Source organism: Ambystoma mexicanum, chromosome 6p (assembly GCF_040938575.1).
Source record: "Ambystoma mexicanum isolate Mex_15411 chromosome 6p, UKY_AmexF1_1, whole genome shotgun sequence".
In the NCBI taxonomy this organism is placed as follows: Eukaryota; Metazoa; Chordata; class Amphibia; order Caudata; family Ambystomatidae; genus Ambystoma; species Ambystoma mexicanum.
In genome coordinates this window covers 1,253,598,003-1,253,623,474 of record NC_090935.1, presented here as the reverse complement: position 1 = coordinate 1,253,623,474, position 25,472 = coordinate 1,253,598,003, and the positions used below count along the sequence as shown (strand labels likewise).

Sequence of the window (25,472 nt, the reverse complement as noted above, 5' to 3'; positions counted from 1 at the left end):
GGGTGAGCTGACTACATGACAAGGGGAGAGGGAAGGGGGGGAGTGCAGGAGGGAGGGGGAAACGTTGAAAGTGCTAAGCAGGGAAAGTAATAACAAAGTGGTAGTGCAGCCAGCTAGTGGCAAGTGCTAGGTTTAAGGTGCAGAAAAGGGGGGGGAACTGTAGGGTTACAGATACAGACCCAAGTGCAAGGGTTGCCAGGAGGCAGTGCGTGTGCATGGCAGGGTGAGCAAGTACCTGGCCCGAAATCAGAGGGTAACCAGCTGCACGATGCCGAAGCAGAACAGATAACGGGGAGAAGAGAAGTGAAGGCAGAAGCAAAGAAGAAGGTCTTGAAGTGCTTCTGGAACCAGAGATGGTTCTCCTCAAGTGTAAATACATACAGATAGAAGGTAAGGTAGGTATGGCCTGATGGCAGTTATAATGTAGACATACAGAATTATGACCAACTAGCAGTACTCCTACAGCACAAGATCTTAGGCTATTGTTGAAAAGGTATGATTGCATACAGATACTGGTAAGATAGGTGTAGCCTGATGGCAGTTATCATACACACATACAGAATCATTCTCTACTGGCCTGAGGTGGGGAGTTCAGGTTTCGGTGAAGAGCTGAGTTTGTAATGCTTTGCGGAATATCCAGTAGGATTTCTCTGCCCTCAAGGAGCTGGGAGGTCGTTCTAGAGCTTGGCAGCAAGGTAAGGAAAGCTGGAACCACCGGCATTGCATCTTTTCACTTGGGGAATTCTAAGCTTGTCGGTGTAGGGGGTCCTAGCGGGTCTTGAATATTGGGCTTTGGCAATTCTTTTGGAGAGGTATAATGGTGCTGTGTTGGACAGGCACTTGTGCCTGTCCAATAGTGTTTTGAAAACAGTCCGCTTCTGAATGGGGAGCCAGTGTGCGTCTCTTCTAGCACTCGAGATGTGCTCTCTTTTTGGAATGTTCAGGGCTGCCCTGGGGGCGTTATTGTGGATGACTTGAATTTTTTTTTTTTGTTTATTTGTAAATCAACACTCAGGAGAAATTATACAAACGCATTACATGTAGCTTCTCAAATCGTGCAAACCCAGAGTCCCCTTCTTCCATCCCATGCGTTCCCCAGCGAGCATAGTTCTCAGGCCTTAATCGGACTGGTCTGGTGGCCTTTGCGGGTCGTCCATAACGTGAAGGGCTCTTGCAATCAGGCGCGGTTTGTGGGTCAGGGCCGGGTAGTTCAGGTCATAGTCCAGTACTGGTGCCTAGATGTCTCGAAATCGGTGAAGCAGTCCCGCTTTGGCCGCTGTGACCCTCTCGGCTATCAAAATATCCCAGAGTTTAACCCAGCAAAGGGCCATCAGCAGACTTCCAGGTGCGGGCCACCGTGATCTTAGCCGCTAACAAGAACTGGGACACCAGGGCAGCTCTTCTCCCCGACCACGGGTATGAAGCTGGCAGTGGAATCCCTAGGAGGACCTATTCGGGCGTGAGCGGAATGGTCACCTGGGTGACATCCTTTATGGTAGCTAAGCAAAGAGTCCAGAACTCCTTCACTCGGGGGCAGGTCCACTACATGTGGAAGTAGGATCCTGGAAGGCCGCAAAGTCGCCAACAGTGGGGGTCTAGTGCCAGTTGGAAGTGGTGAAGGCGTAGAGGGGGTTAGTACCAGCGCAGGAGTAGCTTATGGGCGCACTCTCGGTTGGTAATACAGCGGTATGCCGTCCACGTTCTTGTCCAGATGTCCACCCACGTGTGATCCTAAATGGTGTGTCTGAGGTTTGTTTCCCATTCAGACATGTTGGAAGGCCTAAACTGGAGGGGGTCCTCCTGCAGCAGTCTATATAGGGCAGAGATCTTTCCCCGGGCCGGTAGGTCGTTCACCATCAGCTCTAGTGAGGTGAGGGGTCTCGTGGCCACTGCACGGGTCTGCGGGTGGGAGCACCAGTACCTAAGTTGGGCGTAGGAATACCTATCTGTTTCCGCTAACTGGAAAGTCATCTTGCAGCATTCAAACAAAGGTTGGGGGGGAATTCCCCTCGAAAAGTTGTCCCAGAGTGATGAGGCCCCCTGCAACCCATTTTCTAAAGTTTTTGGGATGGGCACCGGGGGAAAAGGCTGGATTGAGGAAGATTGGGGAGAGCGCACGCAGGTCTCCTGGGACACCCCGGTGTCTGCGAGCCCACTCCCAAGCCTTTATCGTTTGTTTTGTGGCTGTTAGAGTGCCCGGCCAACTTCGACGTAAGGCTGTAGGTAGGAATGGAAGGAAGCGAAGGGAGAGAGAGAGGCAGGATTGTTCGATTTCCACCCATTTCGGCTGACCTGTAGCAAGCCCCCATGCTTGGATGTGGGCTAGTTGCGCCGCCATTTGGTATTTACGGAGATCGGGTACCCCCAGGCCTCCCAGTCTTGTGCTGGCCACCATTGTTCTCCGCGGGATGCGCGCTTTCTTCCCCCTCCAGATGAAGTCCACCATCTTTCTTTGGAGCCGCTGTAGGGGGGGGGCAGAATGGTGATCGGGAGGGCGGCACAGGCATAGAGGAAGCGAGGAAGTAAGTTCATTTTGCATGCCGTGATGCGGCCTAGGAGGGAGATCTCTTGTGATTGCCAGCGGGTCAGATCCTTTTCTAGTTCCTTGAAGAGTGACGGGAAGTTAGCCCGATAGACTTTCGTTGGATGTGCGGGGATCTGGACCCCCAGGTAGGGGATCGATTTGACACTCCACTGGAAAGGACCTCTCTCCTCCAAGGACTCTCGTTCAGCCGGGGTCAAACCCACTCCCAGTGCCGCTGACTTTTGGAAGTTAATCGCGAATCCCAAGACCATCCCAAAGTTGTGGATTTCAGTTAAGGCCTCCCTTATGGATCCCTCATTGTTTGTAATGGTGAGAAGAACATCATCCGCATAGAGGGCCACTTTGTTGCGCAGAGCCAGTACTCAGGCCACTGATTCGGGGGTTTTTCCGGACTCGTTGAGCCAACGGCACCATGGCCAAAGCAAAGAGCAAGGGGGACAGAGGACATCCCTGTCACGTTCCGCACGTGAGGGAGATCGAGTCCGATAAGCGCCCGTTGATTCTCAGCCTAGTCCTAGGGGCCTGGTAGTTCTCAAAGATCATTTTCTGGAAGGTCGGGCCGAAGCTAAAGGCCTCTAGAGTGAGGCGCAGATAAGACCAGTCCACCTTGTCGAACGCTTTGGTTGCGTCCAGCGCCAGTAAAGCTAGTTGTTGGGAGTCCCGAGTGGCGATCTCAATTAGGTCCAGAGCCCTGCGGATGTTGTCTTTCGTCGACCAATGGTGAATAAAGCCCGTTTGATCCGGGTCTATGATGTTCGGGAGGATAGGTGTTAGACGATTGGCCAGGATCTTGGAGTATATATTGGCATTCAGATTCAGCAAGGCAATGGGTCTATACAAGCTAATGTTTTGGGGGTCCTTCCCAGGCTTGGGGATAAGGACTGTACTGTGATAGATTCTTGCATTGTTGGTGTGTCCGTTCCAGTGGGCACGAATGAGTTGTAGAGGCGGGCCGGGGGGGGGGCACTAATTGGGGCCGAATGATTTTGTAGAAGCGGGTAGAGAATCGATCCGGGCCCGGAGCTCTAGATTTTACGCTCTTAATGGCTGCCTCCACCTCCTCGGTCATAATCGGCGCTTCATGGTCTTCCCTGGCCGCCAAGGTCAGGTGCGGTAGGGCCGCCTCTCGAATGTATGAATGTTGCTTGGTCGGATACTTCGGGGCCGCCGTCATTATTTCCAGGTGGTGGGCGGTTACCAAACATACTTTCTCGTTGTCCGCATAGTGGATCACCCCCTGCGGATCACAGAGGCCCAGCATGGCATTCCTACGATTCACCTTTGCCAGTTTGTTCACCAAGAGTTTGTTGGCCTTATTGTTGTGGGCGTAGTACCATTGCTTGGTTCTGGTTAGCAGATTTGCCGTAGCCTCAGCGTAGTGAGCTTCCAGCTTTTTCCTAGCCATTTTTAGGATCCTGTAAGATTTGAGGGCCCAGCCCTTCCTTTTGTGAGTAGCCTCAGCTTCACGGACCTCAGCCTCCAGGACGCTTGAGTCGCCTGCTTTCTTTTGTAAAATGAGGAACCTTGGGCGATCAGCTCTCCTCTAAGGACCACTTTCATGGCATCCAGGTGTTGGCTGGGGAAGTGTCCTCGTCGCGGTTTTCAGTGAAAAAATTCTTGATGGAGCTGGCGATTGAGTCTCTCACAGCCATGTTCCCCAGAATAGGGTCCTATAAGCACCACCGGCGGCGTGGAGGGGAATCCAGGTCAAGGGACCGCAAGGTCAATGTAACTGGGGCATGATCCGAGAGGATCCGGGGGCCAATTACCACATCATCAGTGAAAGTCAGGATCTGTGGGGAGGTCACGATCAGGTCAATTCTAGCGAAAGTACGATTCACTTATGAGTAGAAGGTGAAGTCCCTTTCATCCGGGGACAGTACCCTCCAAGAGTCTACAATGTTCAGCGTGCGAAATAGCTGGAGCAGGCCAGTGGCCAACTTCAGGTCTCTGGATGTCGGGGGGTGGGACCTGTCCTTGAGGGAGTCCGGGGACCCGTTAAAGTCTCCTCCCATGACGACATGCCCCTCAATGAATGGAAGGAGGGAGTCCTATAGGTCATGGTAGAAGCCCTCCTGGTATTCGTTCGGAGCGTACACCGAAATGAGGGTATAGAGCTGGCCATGTATGGTGCATTTGATTGCAATGAAGCGACCCTCTTGGCATCGTCGTGAGTCAAGGATCTGGGGCTTCAGGTCTTTTGCGAATAAAATAGCGGTGCCACCCTTCTTAGTTCAATTAGAGGCGAGGAATTGTAGCGGAAAGAATCTGCTTCGTAAGCGAGGAAAGTCCACCGGAATCGAATGCGTCTCTTGCAAGAAGGCAATCGAGGCCCCTAATGTTCAAGGTGGTGAACTTAAGTTTCAGATGCGAAGGTTGGTCTGGAAGATCCACTTGCTGGGGGGGGAGGGGTGTCGTGGGGGAGTTAGGTCAGCTATGGACGTGAGAGTGTAGTCATTTCGGGGTCTCCTGTGGTTAAGGGTTTTTTAACTGGTCTAACTGGCCTCCAACGGGAGGAATTCACATTCGCGAATGACCTCCAACGGGAGGTCCAAATTGCGGTCAGGGGGGTCAATTTAGAACTATCGACATGGCCCCTAGGCGCCAAGGCTGTCATCCGACAGCGCCAACATGGTTGAAGGTGTCTCCAAGGGTAGAGTGATGGCATCCGCCTTGGAGGGGGTTATGAACCGCATGGGGTCCGCGGCGAGATGTAAAAGCTTCAGGTGTTTCCAGTACCATGCGTCTGGTGCAGGCATTATAGCGCTTTATTTAGGTTTGCAGTTCCTCTGCACCCTTAACCATGGGGTCAGTTTCGGCTTTGGGGAGGTCGAGTCTAAAGTCGGGCTTGTTTGGCTCGGAGCGGAGGGGTCTGAGGACCCAGGGGAGTCCGGACTGAGGATTGACGCTTCATCGTCAAGGTGGCTGATGGTGCGCGGGGTGCCCTTGTACAAGAATTGTAGAGCTGTAGCAAAAAGCCATCGATAACGGATCTGCTGATCCCGGAGAAAAAGTGATAAAGGCTGGAGCATCCTGCGCTTCTGAAGAGTCAGCGGGGACAGGTCTTGGAAGATCTGTATCGGGATTCCCTGGAATGAGAGAGCTCGTCCTTTGAACGGCCAATAGCTGCTATGGCCTCCTTGGTGGTGTAGAAGTGGACCCTAGTGATCACATCCGGGCAGGGGGCTCTGTGTCGATACCCCGGCGAGGGCCCAGCCTGTGTTTCCGATCCAGCAGGAGTTGGGTCTCATCCAAGTCTGGCAGGAGAGACTGAAAGAAGGTGCTGACATATTCAGGGAGCTCCCGATCGGAGATTGAAGTGGGCACCCCGCGGAGTCGCAGGTTGTTGCGGTGAGAGCGGTTTTCCATGTCCTCCTGCTTATGTTCAAGGATTTCGGTTCTTGCCACTAGCGACTGGACAGTGAGTTGAATTTCCGTTAGCGAGGTGGAGTGGTCTGTGGTTAGGTCCTCAACCTCCCCAACCCTCTGTTCTATACCGCCGACTCTTTGTTCTGTCTGTTCCAATTTGGCGGTGAGTTCCGTCATGCAGGCTCTAAATTCCGATTTAATATCGCTCATGAAGGCTTGGAGATCCTCTGTGGTCGCAAGCGTCCCCCCACCGTCGGCCGGCTTCTGGGGAGTAAGTTTGGGGGGTCTGCTTTCTTACTCCTCTCTGAGGCTTGCAGCATGGTAGAGATGTCGGTCGATTTAGGGAGCTTTAGTGCTTTGGTCATGGCTCTGAGGCGAGGGGACGTCGCCCAAGGGTGAGTCTCGTGTCCACGTTCCACGGAAGGCAGAAGGCGGCGGCCAAATAGATGTATGGGATGGGTAGGGCCAGGGAGTCCCAGGCGGTGGAGCAGACAGGTTAAGCTTCCAGATTCTCATGAAGCGGCACAGTTCATTGTGGTTGAGCAGTCCAGGAAGATGGGCGGCCGCCTAGGAAGATGGCGGCGAAGACCGCCACCCCCAGCCGGTGGCAAGGAGACGTGGGCAGGGGCGCCCCAGGAAGTCGAAGGGGGTGACGCACTCTGTATGGGGTCAGGGCTAGTGGGCACGAGGGTCCTCTGACCAGGTGGGGTCTGGGGGGGAACAGTAGGCTCCCAAGGGGGGGTGTTGCATTGGGCCCCAGAGCGACCCCGGGAGAGGCTGGGAGCAGGTATGCTGAGGGGTCGCCAATCTCACCTGGGCGATGTGCGTGGCCCCTACATGAGCCGGGGTGACGCTGTAGCTGGAGGGCCTCCGATGGTAGCCGGGGGAGGCAGGGCCTCACCCCCGGGAGCAGCATGCAGAAAGTGGGCTGGGGCGCCCCAGGAATCGAAGAGGGCGCCGGTCTAGGGCGGGGGAAGGCCCCCACAAGGGTCCCGCAGAGATAACAGGGGCACAGGCGGGGCGGGGCAGTGGGTAAGCCTCTGGCTCCAAGATCAGTCCAAGGCCCACGGGGCCGCAGCCACTGGTGGCGCAGCAACTGGCAGGAAGTCGCCGGAGCTCCAGCAGCGGGCCTCGCAGCGTCAAGGATCAAGCACAGGGGAGGGCGTCCCGCTGCAGGATGTCGGGTGGTGCAGGCCTCATACGGGGGCCCCCGCTATCCGATGCGGCTCAGGGCTGATGATGAGTCCCAGCCGCCAGCTTGGGATGAGTTGCGGAGATGCGGCCGCCATTTTGGGCCGTGGTATGGGTGTGGGCGTCCAAGCTCCCCGTTGCGTTTTCACCGTTGGCGAGAGCGTTTTATGCACTCAAAACGCTGTCATCTGTAGACCGGGACCTCAGCAGCTGAAGGCTTGCCATCTCGTATCACGAACCCGGCTGGAAATGGGCAGAATTAGGGCTTAGCCGCAGATCCATGCAGAGGCCATCAAAGGAGCTGCCTCATCGCTGGCGCTCCAGGCCACGCCCCCGATGACTTGAAGTTTAAGGATGTTTTTGGAAGAGGTGCCGTTGAATAGGACATTGCAAAAGTCTAACTTAAAGCCAGTGATTGCACGGGCAATGGTTAGGCAGCTATTTTTAGAAAGTAATGGTCTGGCTGCATTAAGGACGTTGGTAGCGTAGGCCGCCGAGGAGGCAATGACATTAACTTGTCTGGTCATGGTGGGTGACGCGTCTAGGTAGACCCCTAAGGTCTTTACAGTGTTAGAGACAGGAATTGATTTTTTAAATCGAGCAGCGCAGATTCTTTGCCATGCCTAGGGCGGAAACCAGATTGACGCATCCCTAGGATGCATCGTCTTCCAGGAATGGCTGAACTTGCAGGTAGGCAGCTAGGTCCAAGATTTTTAGGAGAAATGGGACATCTTCTTCTTCTTCGAAGAGTTGCACGCACTTTGACAATGGTGGATACAATGTTCCTCAATTCTGTCTGAAATAACAAGAGTTGCACCCACTTGGCTTTCATTCAATAGTTCAGTATTCAAAACCGTTATCTAGAATCAGCAGTCTGTTTTGGAGCGCCCCAGGGTTACCTGTTAAAGACCAACTCACCGGTCTTTGCGTGCGCCTCCAACGGACCAGCTGTTACTTCTTCCTTCGTCTGGTTCGCACATGTGTCTGACAGCTCCAGTAACATTTCCCTTGCTCGTGCCTCCTGAAGCTGGAGCTTTCTCTGCTCCTCTTACACTCTGGTGAACGATACACACCGAAGTCACATGCAGGGTCAGAAGAGCTCTCTCTCCCTCTGAACAGTCAATCTTCTTCCCGCTGCACGTCCTCTTCATTCTACATAGCTTCCGACCGCTGCTACTTCCACGGCATGGCGTGCGTTCTGCTTCCACAACAGTGATGGCTCTTACACTTATAAACACCAGCCAATCCCAGCCCTCAGCCAATTACATGCCACAGGTGCAGATCTGCACTGGAAGACCCACCCAGAGCATAGGGAAGAGGGGAAGCAGTATAAAAGCACATATGATATATGATTGGTTATTTATAATGCGCTTAATACCCAGATGTTTCTAAGCGTGGACCCGGGGATTGAACCTGAGGTACTCCATGTCGCCATGCTTCTGAGTCGAGCACGTTGCCCCTGAGCTATCCTCCCGAGAGAATATACCCAATTACTCAATTTGGGATGTTGAGGATTGTGACAGGCAACCACAAAATGCTGTATAGTGATTCAAGAAGCAATAAGCAGATGGTGGTGCTGAGAGGGAAGAGACAAGTAGGTGGAGGCGGTGGGAGAGTTTGAAGTGGTAGTCCGAGAGGAGGAGGTGGCAGTCAGAGAGGAGGACGTGGGAACTACAGAGAATGACAGTGAGAGAAAGAGGTTCAATTGAGAGGAGTGAATAGTAACAATAGAGGAAGAAGGTGACGTAAGAGAAGAGGTGGTAACAGCAGAGGAAGATGTTGTAGTTGGAGAGGCAAGAGAAGTAGCGACAACCAAGGAGGTAGAAGAGGACAAACCCCTCGTCTGGAAGGACAGAAGCTCACAAGTGGCTTGGTGGGCCATAGGCGGACACAGAAGGCAGGAGGAGGAGCGGGTCTCAAGCAAGAGGGTCAGAATATTAGTCAGGGTTGACACCATGGAGGTTCTGAGGCTTGGGAAATAAGGGACATTTGCCTTGAAGAAAGGCAAACCGCTAAGAGGTGGTGGTGCTTAGCATGTTGCCGAAATTTCACAGACGGGTGCTGCTGTACCACCAGTTAATCCCGAAACTGCCTTCCTGACTGAGAGACTTTGAACTTTATTGGAACAAGGTCAGAAGAAAGTGTTTGGAATGCCCTTGGAAACCTGTAACGGACTGCTTCTGCAAGGTTTGGGAAACCCTGGGTAGCCTACTTTGACACTGGGAGATAAGGAAGCATCACGCCCACTGAGAGAGACTTGGTTTTCTTTTGAGTTCTCCTTTTTTGGCTTAATTGCACTTTGTGTTTATTTCTGACTGTACAACAAGGTACATGCAAGGGCGTCAATGTCTCCTCAGCAGCAGACTCGATTACTGCGTTGTAATTGACAGATCACTTGCTGAGATGACAGATAAAGAGCAAAATGCCATGGTTTATGTCTTCTCTTTTCCAGAAACTATAGACCAAACAGCAAATTGTGACAAGATGGTTCTAGCTGATGAATGAAGTAGAATTCCAATAAAAACACACATCTAATGTTTGGATTTCTATGGATAAGGTTGTACTGTACTTATTTGATGTTCTTTCTTTTCTAAGATGATGAGAAGAGACCAGTATATATCATTACAACATTGGATAACCAGACAGACGATCTTCTGACACTGGATTATATAAAGGTAAGAACCAAAATATTTGTTCCCCAATATATTCAAATATCTGTGACAAACTCCTATGTTGTAGGCTGTATGAAGGGACTCATGAAATCATGGGGACTGGGTGCCAACAGCCACTCTGTGATGCAGGCTCCGGAGGAACTGAACAGAGTATCCCACAACCTCCCCATTATCAGTCTCAAGATGCTCCCACCACAATAACACTGGGAATCCCAATAACCGGGCAGTGCAAGGGCCTCAGATTGCAAGTACCCTGAAATATTGGACATCCTGAATGTGGGTGAGGAACCCAAGGACTCAGCGGGGGTATGGCACCTGAAAGTCAAGGAGTTTGGTGTCTGGTCCCATTAGGGATGCAGGCACCTAGGAAAGGGTAGGCCAGTCCACCCCAGAACAGACTCTGTGCTCAAGTAAGGTCAGGTGTTTAGCCTAACTGACAATACAGTGCACTGAACACAGTCTCTAAATCCACAGCTACAGACCAACCTCCTCTTGGGTTTGAGATACTGGAATCTGTATCTCTTCAGATGTTTTTGACTAAATCCCACATGATCCCTCACCATTGCCTGTGCTGGATAGGGATGGTGGGAGTTGTAGTACAAAACATCTGGAAAGCCAAAGGTTGCAGACCCATGCCCTAACACTCTCCATGGTCCATTCATTGGTAGACAATACTTGGACCCTAATGTGCATGCACCATCCTGGCAGCCCTTGCCCATGTACGTTAGCCAACCTGTAAACACCTTGCCATGTGTGAAAGATTAGTCTTAGAGAACTGCCTTTGATGGACTAGACCCCTCAAGGACAAGCTCCCATGTACCACTGCATTCCCCACCCCACAGAACACTGGGACATGAACATTCTACAATGATTTGCCAAAAACACTCATATAAAAAACCTCATACCATAGTGCCATGCTAAGACCAGCATCTGTGAGTAACTACCACAGAGTGCTCTCCCAGTCTACACTCCCGGAGCTGGAGGACAGTAACATAGCCGAACCAAAAGAGAACACATATCTAAAAAACTGATTGCCCATTAAGGGCTCAGTCCGCATGTATAAAGACAGACTGAGCTCAACCAAGTTCAACTGACAACCCAGTTTCAAGTTGGGCGAACCAGTCCACATGCTCTGCTTACATAAGCAAACTGCTGAGTGTTATCCCTCAGTTACTGGTCTCTCGCAAGTATACAAGTTTACAGTGTGTAGAGGGAGGTTTGAAGTTAAAGGTTGAAGGGTGAGAGAGAGCACAATTGCAGATTGGAGCTTTAAGGAATTTGGGAGCGATCCAGAGGTAGCAGAGCAAGGAGAATCGGGGTGAGCTGGAGGAGAAGAGGAAAGTGGAGGATGTGGAAATAGGTCAACTAGGCCAGTTGGATGGAGTTGTATTAGGGAGTCTGCAGACATCAGCACATGATAGTCTGGTAGTACAGGCTGCGACTGTTGGTGTCAAGGCTAGCGCCTATGACAAGCGTTATGACGCACTAGCAAAAAAGGTTTTTGCTTCTGGCAGTATGGCACTAAAAGTGGTTAATGCTTTGTGTGCACTGTGTTTACACGCACACTTTATGGTCTATTATAGATAAGGCATCAGAGCACATTTGCTTTGTTAACATCATGGAGGATGGAAAGGAAACCATGCGTCAATCCCTTCAGTCAGGTCTTCACACAGCCGACTGTGTCATAAGATTTGTGATGGCAAGCTCCATCATACGTAGATTCACCTCGCTCAGAAAGTCACATTTTGCACAGGACGTCCAAGCAAAACTGCTTGACATGCCTTTTGACAGCACTCACCTTTTTGGTCAGAAGGCAGACGACAGCCTGGAAAAATTGCAGGCTTTCAAGGTTGCAGCAAAGTCTGTAGGTATCGGCGATAAGACGACCTGCTCAACCTTTCACACAACGCAAGGGCAAACCTTTGGGTTACTATAAATATGGTTAAAAAAGGTAAGGAAACCCACTGCCCATCAAAGTCAGGGACGCTACTCTCGACCATCCATAGGTAGAGAAGGTAAAACACAGACTACCTCTGTATCCGTTCCCTTCAGTGCTGGTAGGGGGGTATTTGTCACACCAGTCCCAAGAATGGTGCACCATTACTTCGGACACACAGGCACTTCACGTAGTCTCTCAAGGTTACTGCTTCCTATTTTTTAAGACACCCTATGGATTGCCCCTCTCTGGCCAGACCACCTCCTGTTCCACACCCACTGCTCCTGCAAGAGGTTTCCTCTCTTATGGAAAAGGTTGCTATAGAGTTGGTACCTGTACAGGAAAGGAACAGGGGGTGGTAATCCCACAATTTTTTGTTCCCAAAGAAGGATGGAGGTCTGCGACCCATCTTGGACCTGGAGCGCTTGAACAAGTTCCTCAGGAAGGATACATTCAAGATGGCATCACTCTCGAAGTTCAGAATTGGTTTGTGTCACTCAACCTACAGGACGTTTAATTTCATCTGCCGATCAATCCAAAGCACTGGAAGTACCTGAGGTTCGTCATAGGCAACACTCACTTCCATTTGAGTGTCTTCACCAAGCTGTTGGCAGTAGTGGCAGCCAGTCTCGGGAAAGGAGGGATTAATTTCTTTCCATACCTGGACAATTGTTTAATCAGGGATGGTCTCCGAATCAAGCCCTGGATCATCTCAATCGCACATGCCACCTCCTCCACAAACTATGCTTCTCACTCAATTTAAAGAAGTCTCAGCTGACACCCTCGCAAAACGCTCCAGTTCATCAGAGCGGTCCTGGATTCTCCTTTGGGCAATGCTTTCTCTCCCAAGGAGAGGGCTCTACACATCCTGCAGATGGTCATCAAATTCCAGAACGCCCAATATCTTCCAGCCCTAGACTTGCTACAGTTGCTCGGTCTCATGCATCCTGCATCTTCCTGCTGCCAGAGGCTCAATTTAGAATAAGATCACTCCAATGGGCCCTCAGATCTCAATGATCACAGTTCTCTGGCAGTATGACGGACTTGATGAAAGTCCTGAGAAGAGTCACTCAGGATCTCCTGTGGTGGACTTGCACAGAGAGCGTGATAGTCGGAGAACCTTTTTTTGCAACAGTGGCCTGAGGCAACCATAGTGATGGACACATCTCTGAACGGCTGGGGCACTCACCTGGACGAGCTGATAGTGAGCAGGTTGCGGTCCCTGTTGAAGACACAACTTCACATAAACCTATTGGAGCTGAGGGTGATCAGACTAGCGCTGAAGTCCTTCTTGCCCTTCATACAGGGGAAGAATGTCCTGCCCATGACAGACAACACAGTGGCCATACACTACATCAACAAGAGAGGTGGTGTAGGGTCACTCGCCCTGTGCAGGTAGGTGATGCAGCTCTAGCTCTGGCCATTAAAGAACAAGGTCTCCCTGTCTGCAGTTTACCTTGCTGGAAGGTATGTAAGACCGCGGACACCCTAAGCAGGCAGGACTCTCTCTCACGAGTGGGAGCTGTGCCAGGAAGTTCTTCTAGAGATCTTCACCCTCTGGGGAACCCCTCAAGTGGATGTTTGTCTAGTGTGAACAGGAAGTGCAAGCTTTTCTGCTCCGTGGAAATTCCCTGAGAGGAGCACTGGAGACCGCAATTGGTGGTGGAATGGAACGTCCAGCTCATGTATGTGTTCCCACTGATTCCTGTCATTCCTCAAGTAATCAGGAGTTTGAAGAGGTACGGAGCAACCATGATCCTGATTGCCCCGGCCTGGACTAGGAGGACGTGGTACCCGGACCTTTTGGACATGGCCATCTGTCCTCCACATAGTCTTCCCTGTTAGGCAGAAACCTGTGCCGTTCCCTTAGGGAACACTGCAAAAGATTTAGGACTACAGGTGTTAGCAGTAAACCCACTTGGTAGCATTCTGTACCACCCAGATTTACCTGGTAGCTGTGGCTGAGCAGTCCGACTTCCCTCAAGCAGAGTTAGGCAGTATGCAAAGTATACACAATAGGCACTCAGACACACCAATACAAGCAAACACTGACCGGAGCTTTGGTATCAAAGTATATAATTATTTATTTAAAAACACACTGTTTGAAACACTCCAGCACTCTTGTTGTAAAATATTCTAAACACAGTTACTATTGTAATATATACACCCCTTTTTCCTTATTAGATAAGTCTCAGTAAAACACCACTTATTTTCATACAGAGGTGAGCGCTTAACTAGATGGCACTCCAATAAGTTTGTGAGAAAGGGAGGGAAAAAGACAGAATATGGAAAGGTACACCACTCTAAGATTCAGGAACACTGTTAGCAAGGCAGAAGAGCAAAAGTCACTGGTGAGCCAAAGTCCAAAGTCTGGGCCCACTCTTAAAGAGAGCAGAGCACAAATGTGCCCAAGATCACACAGTTACACTAGGCTTAGAAAGTCTTGCAGAGAGTTCAAAAAGAGTTTAGAGAGGCTCAGAAAGGTTTAGCCAGGGTGTCCCAGGCTAACCCAGGGTCGAAAGCCGGGGGCTAAATCTACCCCGTACAGTCGGTAGCAAGGGAAGCCAGGCGGGACACGGTACCTTAAGTGGGAAGGATCCTCCAGCGGTGGCAGTTGTTCCTGGCAGTGGGTGCAAGTCGCGTCGTCGTCCAGGGGAAGAGAAGATCTCGACTTGGAGGAAAGATGAAGGTCGTTGCACTGCCAGGGAAGAAACCAGCCGCGGAGTTTTCCAGTTAAAGGTGGTACCTTTGTTTCGCGGTCGTGGTAAAACGTGGCATGCCGATTGCCGGGGTGCTTGGCACAGGCAAGGCGGCCACGAGGTACGTCGGGAAGGCGAAAAGACGGTGAAACTGGTTATCCCCACCAGTCAAAGGAAGAAGACTCTCTGGCGGGAGATCTCCTCTGTCGTTGGGAAAAGTGGTGAGACGGTCCAGCAGGGGTCCACCGGTGGTGTCGTCGTGGCAGGTCGGCTCAGCTTCTCCCTCGTCGGATTCTTAGGTCCTGTGGCGACTTGAAGTTCCAGTCCCCAAAGCCCTGCTTTTATGCAGAAAACCCCCATTCACTCAGCCTAGCTGTCACTCAAAACATGCTAAGTGGTGAGCCGGCCGACTCACCACTTGCGCCAATCAGGACGGAGTACGACTTGAGTTGCCTAGGCAACTCAGTCCAGGGTGCCTAAATCCCCCTCCACCCCTCCTAAGTACCCCAGACAGAGTGGTACCACTTTGGAGGGCTTCTGTGGAGAAGCCCGCCAAAAAGTGGAACAAAGGACTCGACTTGGGTTGGAGTCACAGAAGAGAACACAAACGCCATTTTAGAATCAGGTTTTGGCAAAAAATACCAACCGGAGAATTAATATTAATTAAATAAAACGGCGGTATGTTCGAGGCTACCGTAAATAATTAAATAAAGATAGTAGCCTAAAACAATGGGAAATCCCATAGGAAAATATTCGCGGTTGAATATAAAAAGTAGTATCCACTGCCACCAGCCAAAACTCGATCAGGGGGGACGGAGACGTGCCCCCTCGACTAACAGACCCCAGGGCAGTTGAATTGCCCCAGCCAGTACGTCCACAATATGATGGTTTATACTGGTTCTGTTCAGAATTTAAGACTAGTAAAGTCAATGGTGACTTTACATGCCCTGGGAGACAGTAGTCAGTCCCAGGATATGGAGTCTATACTGGGGGGTCACTATGACACCCCTGTGTTACTGCACTGAGGGTGCTGTGTAACACACATCACAAAAACACATGAAGCCCTATGGAGTAAAATACCCCATAGCCCATTAAACACATCTAGATTCAAAGAAACACACTCAAATCATGTCCAAGAGTGAGGGTAAAAGAGTCTGTGTTGGCAGGAGAAAAAAATAAACCCCAAAAATCCAGCAAAGCTGCTGGGGGACTCATTAGGTTAGGAAATTCAGCCTAAACAGAGAATTCTCCCTAACATTCCCCCAGAGATCAGACCCTCTCTCTCAGGGGGTAAGGGGCGGGGGAGGGTTTTTTCTCCATCCAAGCGTCCACACGCTCAACCCGCACTCCTGCCTTATGAAAGGCTAAAGCACAGAGATTGGGACCTTCTGGAAAACTTTATGGAGTTGTTGCTTTCGGCCAGAAGACCAGCAGTTAAAGCTGTATACTGCTGCTGTTGGAACACATTCTGCAGCTTTTACTGAGTACAGACTGTGGATCCCTTTTTATGCTACACCTCAAGAGTGTTGTCTTTACTTCGCAAGACAAGGCCACCATCAAGGGCTATTTTTAGCAGTGCTCTCTATATTTAACTGTGCGCCTGTTACGCATCATTTTGGCCCTATGGGGAAAGCACTAATACTTGCGTCTCCCCAGCCCTTCCTGCAAAAACAAGTAATTGGACTTAGACTAGCAGAAAAAATACACATGCATCATATGAAGATATAAAACGGCTCGTGACAGGCCCTTTATTTATACCATGTAAGTATAGAAATACCAATAAACCTACACATTTGAACACGTATACATATCACACGGCCCACGGTAGCGGCCGTGTAGTTATGGTTAAGTTGCTAGACCCATAGGAAGACCACTTTTTTGGCGGCTTATAACTTCGCTCCCACTGGAGGAATCCTCACCAAACTTTGCAAAAAAAGTATATGGCACGCTCTGAATTTCTTCGGCAAGTTTGGTGAGGTTTCGTGCAGGGGGGATTATAGGGGAGTCCTAAACATTGTTTTTTTTCATAGACTGAATGGGCGAAAATTTGGCGCACGTCTACAGACCAAACGGCTGGACGGATTTGCACCAAATTTGCGGCAGAAGCGGGGGCTTGGGTCAGAAAGTGTGATTTTGTGTGTGTGGTGGAAATCCGACAACCAGTACTTTTTTTGCAAAGAACTGAAATGAAAGTCTAAAAGAATTAGTGATATCTGGCTATGCGGACCCATTTCCCTGTTCGCTCTGTGGACAGAAGTCTCATTGGCTTGCAGTACGCCGTGCTGTCGGCGAATTTTGGACGTGGCCTGTGGTTGGCTGGAGGGAAGCGTGCTGTGCGTCAAAGTTTTTGGGAAACGCCGTCATGGTGTATCGGAGGACAGTGCAGCGCTGAAAGGGACTGACAAACATAATGTACGGCATGTGGTGGTTGGAAGAAGGGATGGAAATGGTGCAGGAGAGAGAAGTGGTTCATCAGAGATATGTGATTATTAGGTGGACGAAGACGGTGGTATGCCTGCAGTATTCGTACGTACTGCGCCAATTCACCGGTTCCTGGACAGGCGACTACCATGTGTGGTGAATGCAGGCAGCCTTCATTACGGCACGATCGCTCCTGCCGCAACCTCGTACTGTGCTGACTGGTGATACCTGAATAGCAAACAGCGGGAGCATTGCAAAACATATATTAAGCCATGTGGTGATGGGATGAAGGGATGTAAAGGGTGGGGGAGTGAGAAGTGAATCTGAGATATATCAATAGGTGGACGAAGACGATGTGTCTGCAGTGTCCTTGCGTACAGTGACAATTCGCAGGTCTGTGCACAGCCGACTACCATGTGTGCTGCATGCAGGCAGGCCGGCTTCGTTATGGCACGATAGCTGGTGCGGAGACCTCTTTTGGTGGTGACTGGTGGAGCCCAATTGCAGAAGGGGAGTGCATTCTACATGACATGCACATTGTAAGATAGCGTGTACTCCGGTGTGTTGCATGGATAGGAGGCCTTGCAGGGACAACTATGTGCTGTGGTTGGACTTAGGTTTGACATTATTCCCTTCTGTGTGTGGTTTGTCAGCATTGCATAGATGGTTGATTCCATGGGTGCGGTGCTTCTGAGCACATCTTACAGTGTTTACTCCATGCCTGTAGCTACTGGAGTGACCAGTTGTGCAGTGAGTCCACTAAGTGCAGTGTTGTACTACTGACAGTATCGAAGAGGGTAGGGTTGAAGTGTACCTTGTATGTGCATGGATACTGCAGTGTGTAAAGTGGGCGCAATTCTTCAATAATGTGTGCATAGAAGTGGATACGGGCTAAACTGCATATAGCATAGGATTGCGTAGTGTCCATTGCGTGGAGTGGTGACTACTGTAATGCAGTATGACGTATTGCTTTTTGTGTACTGAATAGAATGCTGGGAGACATACTATTTGAATGAAAGTGGGTAAGGGTGCCAGAGGCTGTTATTTTTCCATAGATAGTTGTATTACAGTGTGGAGGTTGGGTAGTGGTGGCTGTGGTACATGTGTGCAGTGTGGTACGTGAGCACATGATACCATGCATGGGTGCATTATGTTGTGATGGGTGTGGGCAAGGCCTAGACTATTGGGTGCATGGCCAAAGGCCGTAGGCCATGCACCCAATAGTCTAGGCTTTGCCCATACCCACCGCAGCAATGCAGTTTAGACTGCATCTGTCAGAGACTCCTCACTTTTACAGAATGGCTGTGGAGCACATTGTAGACTTGATGGAGCACCAGAAGTCAGCTGACATGCATATACTGTTGATTGGTTCGGTTGGCAGTAAAACCATCGTATGTGAATGATAGTGGGTAGGGGTGCCGAAGGCTGTGTTAAGTTTATAGATTCTGGTAGAAGGTGAATCTTTCTATGCATGCCTGTATAACGGTGCAGAGCTTGGGTAAGAGTGCCGGTGGCTGTGGTATGTGTGTGGATTGTAGTACTTGGTGACATGTGCTCTAAGTGTTGAACAGTAAATATGTAGTGCTGTACAGAAATTACAGTGTTGGATGCAGACTTCTTGGCTGTGATTGCTACATGCACAGTGAATATTTCAGTCCTCAATGCGGGAGTGCTGGATGAAGAACAGTGGAGAGGGGAGGAGGACTGTCCCTGCTTTACTGGGGTGTAGCCCTTGCTGTCGCTGGGAAAGCGCACTCACCACATCCTGCCATTTTCAGCATGGTGGGCATGCGAATGGAACTATGGGCAATATGGAAACGGGTGTCAAAGGTGTGGTTCACAGGAAGGGGCGGTACTACTGTCTCCCAATACTCTATGTAATGAGGTTGGTGGACATGGAGAGATGCACATTGCTGATCGTGGGTGATATATTTGTACTAGATCTGCACACGTATGCCGTGCAAAGAGGTGTTGCTGCTAATTCCGGGTTGGAAGGAGTGGATGCTTTGTGAGCCAGTCTCGATGCGTGCAGTTTTGGCGGGATGGTTTGTCTCTGCAGATATGTGGCCTTTATCGTTACTGATGAAGTTGTCGTGGTGCATAATGGAGGTCTACATTTGGGTTGTATGTCGTGTAGACGTTTGCCCCGTCACCTGAAGAAGTTGATGAATGCAGAAATGCAGATATTTCCCACTGCCAAGGTCGTTTTCTCACCCATTCCCCCAAGAGGAGTATGGTACTATGCTGGTGTAATTTGACCCCAACCACAGCTTGGAAGGTGTCTTATGAACAGAGCCATGCCTGCATTTATGTGCACTGATGGGATGTTCTCCACCCACTATTAGTGCATGAATTTGCAAAATATACACTGCTTCCATGCAAATGGCATTTCTTTGAACACCATTGGCAATACCATTTTCTTGTACACTGTGCAGGAAGCGTTGCCCGTAATTCGATAAAAAACAAAAAAGGTGGTTTGCAAGCATGTAAAAAAAAACGAAGGAAAAAAGTAAACCTTTTCAGAGGGACCACTAAAGACCTAATGGCCTACCCTGTTTCACACCCCCCCCCCCCCACTCCCTAGCACGAAAACCCTGCAGATTACACTGTAGTTTCAGGATTACACGTGCCACATCCAGCCACTTTCAGGATGGTAGCCATGGAAATGGCACTGTGGAGGGAAAGACTCTGCTCAATATGGTTTGTAGTTGTGGTGTGTATGCAAAAACTCTGACAGAAGGTCTCTTTGCACAAAGAAATGCAGAAGGCTATGGTGGAAGAGTGCAAGGTAATGGGCAGGCATCCTGGGTGTATGGAGAACTGTATGTACTTGTTTGAAGTTCGCAACATGCATGCAGTGCTCTTTCTGAGCGATCGTTTTTTGAAAAGTGTAAAGTGGGGTACTGCAGGGGGAAAAAAACCTGTGCAGCGTACAAGGTAAGTGGCAGGCATCCTACTGTCATGAATACATTGTATGTATGATATCATATGATGTGCAATTGTATGCTATGGCATTCATAATGCGCCTATACAGTTTAGCAAAACGCAACGAGGCAAGTGAGGGGGAACAGAGGGGGAGACGGAGACAACGAACCTGCTAGGCCAGGTGTGCTTAGATCGTCCAAGTGCATGGGTGACGGGGGGGGGGTGCAGTACATGGGAAGAACAACAAATAGCAATAAGTAAAAATTACGGGCCGATTGTGCCAAGTGCAAGGATAAGTGCACACATCAGGTACGGGAGGAACTGTTAGGGATACTAAAAACCGTCCCCAAGTGCGGGGTTTGATAGAAAGGCACTGCAGGGGTTCGCCTCGTGGGGGAGGTGGCATGGGCCCGACATCAGAGTCGCCAGGTAGCCAGTGTAGAATAGTTTATGCCATGCAGTTAGCTGGTGAGAGGAGGAGAAAAAGCAGACGCAAAGAGAAAGGCTTTGAGGTGCTTCCGGAACAGGCAATGGTTCTGCTCAAGTTTCAGGGAGGCTGTTGCAGATGGAGGCCCCAGCCGGAAAAAAAAACATCTACCACCAACTGGTTGCTTGCAGAAGCGACTGACACTGAGGGAGTTGGAGGCGGATGAGAGGAGAGCTTGAGCACAGAAATATATAGGAAGTGGGAGTTGAAAGTATTGAGGTCCCAGGGCCCATACGTCCTTGTGCATAATACAGAGGGTTTTCACCTTATTCCTCGCAGCCACTGGGAGCTATTGCAGACATTTCAGTGCAGGAGAGATACCATCCCAAGTCGCGTAGTCTTCTGGGTGTGTTGCAGAGGGCGGAGAGTAGAAGCAGGCATATTTAAAAAGAGCCTGTTGCAATAGTGCAGCCTAGACAGAAGCACAGCTGTGCAGACGATTACCTTTTGGAAACTTGCTTTCGGTTGGTAAGATACATGCAGTGCTGCTTTTGGTGGCATATTTGTATGATTTATGTAGGAGATGGGTTAGTGGAGAAAACATTTCGTAACATTGTTGGAAGGCAGATAGTTCCTGTTTCGATATTACAATGTATGATATGGCTAAATGAAAACGTTGCAAGCACATACCACTGAAGTGCCACTTGATGGTAGGGGATGGAGAAAAAAAACAGTATGCTTTTAAAGAACGTAATGGATGCTCAGTGGCAGATACCGTGCGCAGAGGCACTTATAACACAGTTGTAAACATACTGCAGAAAAAGTTTTCATATCCCCATTTTGTGGTGGTGGGTGCTCATGTGGATGAATGTGGATGCACAAATCTTGCAATCTTTTACTGAACATTCTACTGGACGTGCTTTTGAGTGACAGGACACTTACAGGCTGAATTTGTAATGGTACCTATGAAATGTTGTGCAGAACTGACAGTGTTAGATCCTAATGTCTTGGATGGCATTGGTGGAATCGTGTGTACCTATTTACCCGTACCCAATGAGGTAGTAGTGGGCAAGAGATAATGGAAAGGGAAGAAATACTGCTGCTGCTTTACTGGGGTGCAGCCCTTGCTGTACTTTGGGAAGCACACATGCCATAATATGTGCTTCTCACCATGCTGGCCAATGGACATGGGACTTTGGGGATTATCCAATCAGGTACTGTGGTTCACAGGAAGGGGCGGTCAAACTGTTGTACATTACTCTGCCTAGTGAGGCTGGCAGACATGGCGAAAAGCATTGTGTTGACTGTGGGTGATGCCTTTGTGATAGATCTGCACAAGTATGCCCTAGAAAGACACTTTGATGGCAATTTCGTTTGGAAGGAGTGGATGCATCGTGGAACACTGTCTATGAGCGCAGTTTCGCCGATATGCATGCCCTTTGCAAAGACCTGGCCACTTTTGCTACTGTCGATGTCATCGTCATCCACTACGGAGGCATGCATATGGGTTATGTGGCTTGTTTAGGTTTGTTCTGTCGACTGAAGAGGTTGCTTAATGTAGTGAAGAGGCTTTTTCCCACTGCCAAGGTGCTTTTCTCATCCATAACACCACGAAGAGTATGAGACAATTCTCATGGATGTTGTTCCCGAGCCAGAGGCCGGAAGGTGTCTCGTAAACAGAAGCATGAATACTTTTTTGCCCGCTGGTGGGATGTTCTTCTCCAACAATGACCTAATTAGTTGTGGAAATGCAGAGTTTTTCCAAGCAAATGGCATTTCGTTGTCGCCCATTGGTAATGCTGTTTTGTTGGCCAGTCTACAGGATGCGGTGAAGAGTCAAAATCAAATAAAACCCCCAAAAAAGGTGTTTCTCTAAAAGCATCTACAAAAAAGAAAAAAAAAGCCTCTTTTCGGAGCCACCCCTTACAACGAACTCCCCCTACCCTGATTGCAATTTATTTCCCCATGCCCTCACACAGCATCAAAGCCACATCCAGGGATTTTCAAGATGGCGGTCATGGAAATGGGACTGCGTAGGAAGAGGGATTGCGCAAAAAGGTTTCTGGGCGTGGTGTGTACGCCGAGGACTGTTGTACAGAACTGATACTGTTACATGGAGAGCTCTTCAATGTCATTGGTGGATGCGTGTGGAACTTTTTAACAGTACGCAATGACGGCGTGCTGGAAAGAAGAAAGTGGAAAGGGAAGAAGTAATGTTTTAGCTTCATTGGCGCACAGCCCTTGCCGTCCTTTGGGGGAATGCACGTGCACATACTCCCATTTCCAGCATGCTACCCATGAGATTGGGACAGTGGGGACTAGCGCACCTGCGGGTATAGGTCATAGGAAGGGCTATTCATAATTTTCTCCATTACTGTGTGCACTTAGCCGGACTGACATAATTTGGTCCAACATCAATTACACGACAAAACTATATACACATGTGATGTCATCAGTCATGTCATCAATGACATTTGTGATGTCATCTTTGATATCATGTGTGTTAGTCCTTGCAGTGCACAGTCGTAGCGCGAGTTATGGTTGCTTAGCTTACCATAACTTGTGCAATTTCTTGGGGCTTTTTGTTTTTTACCTGTAACCAACGTTTCTCCATTGAATTGCATAGGTTTACTGCTTAGTCCCTCAGCAGGTAGGTAAAGAGATCACTGCGTCCAACGGGGTCCGAAGCGGAGCGTCTTCCATTGCAGCGAGACAGCATCACCCAGGGTTTCAACATCCAACTAACTTTCTCCATATAATGCTCTCTCCTTTATGGGGGCATCCCCCCACCCCTCCCAACTGCACTCTGCTCTCGGCCGAAAAGCAGATCACAAGTCGAGGGGACAGAGGGTGGAGAAATCCAGTTAGAAGTGAAAAAACCCAGCACCTCTCTCTCTCACATGCATTCCCAGACTCCTTATCATGCACCTGCAGTGCGCTCCGACTCCCTTTCTGTATTCGTCCTTCAATGGACAATACAATAACTATTCTCTGCAGTTAATTCACTCGAATACTGCTTACATGACCTTGCTCTGTTTTCCCTTAATTGGTCATTCTGTGAGGCCCACGGAAACGCAGACTTTATTACTGTAATGGGAGATGAGTGTTCAAAATGGCTGCGCACCGTCGCCATGTTATTCTTGCTCGCATGTTTCACACTAGCATTACAGCGCAGAGCAAGGATCTTACTTCTTGATCCCTTTGGTGGTGCAATTTTTAAAAGGCCTGATTAACACATTCCGTCCAACATCCTTCGTGGTAACGGCATGGGGCTTAAATTTGGTATTAACATTTCTTATGGCTTTCCCATTTGAGCCATTACATTTGTGTTCTGTGAGGCTGCTATCTTGGAAGACAGCTTTTTTAACGCTGTTTCTGCAGCCCGAAGAGAGGGTGTTGCAGTCCCTGTCCTTTAAGCCACCCTTTAGTCTTTTCCAAGGACAAGGTGACTCTTCAGAGTGCACCCTTCGTTCTTTCCAAATGTCATGTCAGACAATTTGTCAGCCTTCTATCCACCGCCTCATGCATCCAAGGAGGGAGAAAGGCTGCACGGGCTCAACCCCAAGAGGGCTCTGGGTGTTTACTTCGCCAGGACAAGACAATTTATGCGCAGTGGGCTAATTTATCCACTACAGGGCCCTGTATTTGACATCATGGTCACATGAGCGAATACTGGCAGGTCCACTGAGCCCTTCATCCTTCTGAGGTCGATAAAATGAGTTCCATTAAGTTGGGTAACAATAAACATCTGTTATTAGTGCCAAGATGCCCCTTCTAGGGTGAACGTGTTTTTTACAAATACGCATGTTATGTTATGCTTGAAGATCATTCAAGATATGCTTCAAGATTCATTGGATATAACCAGCCCAAAAAGGGGTAAAGGTATAACAATACAAACCATCTCTAGTGCTTTGTATATCTGAATGCTACACCAGAGCGGGCAAGGAAATCCCTGAAGAATTCAGCACACATACCACTAGGGGTGGGCCAGCTACCTCTGCTCTCCAAAGAGGGGTACCTGTAAAGGATATGTGTCAGGCCGCACAATGGTCCTCCATACACATGTTTCGAAAATACTGCTGCCTGGTCACAGTATCTGGAAAAACGAGTCTTGTTTAGGCAGTGCTGTCCTCCAACAAGTGGTGGCATAATCGCCATGGAGTTTGCTCCTTCCCTCCTCCATAATGGTCTTACTGCTATGTGAGTCTGTCTAAAATGAAGAATCCGTGGGAGGAAACAATCCATTAGAAGAGTAAAATATTTTCGCCTGGTAATGTTCTATCTACTGGATGTTCCTCTCACAGATTTCTCATTGCGCCCCCATTGTACCCCACGGTTAAGGAGCTCCTTAATACGATTATACAATGGGCCTCATTACATGTCCGGCGGTAGCCCTGCCGGTGCTACCAGCGGGTTGCCGCCGGACTTGCAAGATTTACCGGCACCGGGCTTGCCGGTAACACCGGGGGATTAAAACCCCAGCGTTCCGGGAAGTCAGGTGCCGGTAAATTGTAAATCCCCATTCCCATTTGAGTCCTATAAGACTCAATGGGAATGGGGACCACGGAAGCATCAACACCATTAATAACGGTGCCGGTGCTTCCGTGAAACTCTGCAGTGGGTGCCTTTCTGCCCGCCAGGTCTGACCCTGGCGGGTGGGACGGCACCCACCCGCAGTCAAACTCTGCTGAGATTTACCGGACCGGCACAGTTGTAATGAGGCCCATTGACTCTCCTGAACAGTTTTTCTTGTCTCTAATCCCGAACACAGCTGTGCAAGGGTAAAAAATAACAACTGAGCTCACAAGGCACTGAGCGTGCTATTTGTACTCGCATCGAGGTCCCGTCCGGTCACGTAGTTGACTGAACGGCTATCGACGCCACAGTGCCCGACACCCCCTGCTGGGAAAACATTTTCAGAGAGCTGCAAAGCTGGAGAATAAATATCTAAGATTATAACACCCAGTAGAAAGAACACTAGAAGGGGTAAGTAATTTGTTATTGCCATCTGTAATTTCTCAAACACTACAAATCTTGAAGAAGCAATCGAACACTTCTCTCTCTACTCCTATCGGATATGGCGGGGGGTCTGCCAAGCTATTTAAACACCACTTTTTCATCCTTTTTTTATTTTAGAAAACATATGTACAGACTCTTTGATTAAAACACCTCAGCCTGCAGAAATACTTTCTTTTTGGGTGACGGGATAGCAAATGCATTATTACAAAATTATTATCTTTTAAACCTAAAAGTACAAAAAACCACAATAATTACAATCAGTGTTTTG

The 25,472-nt window shown here is 49.4% G+C and overlaps 1 protein-coding gene across 5 annotated transcripts in view; it reads left to right on the top strand.

Moving 5' to 3' along the window:
• Positions 1-25,472, top strand: part of VPS13A (vacuolar protein sorting 13 homolog A) — a 2,994,934-nt gene that overhangs the window by 1,053,612 nt on the left and 1,915,850 nt on the right. For all 5 annotated transcript variants that reach the window (XR_011280366.1, XR_011280367.1, XM_069625905.1 and 2 more), the window contains exon 27: positions 9,701-9,780. Coding sequence is in view for 3 of the 5 variants with exons in the window: in XM_069625905.1 (XP_069482006.1) it covers positions 9,701-9,780 (80 nt within the window). In the remaining 2 variants the exon portion in view is untranslated. The remainder of the gene's footprint in view (positions 1-9,700; positions 9,781-25,472) is intronic.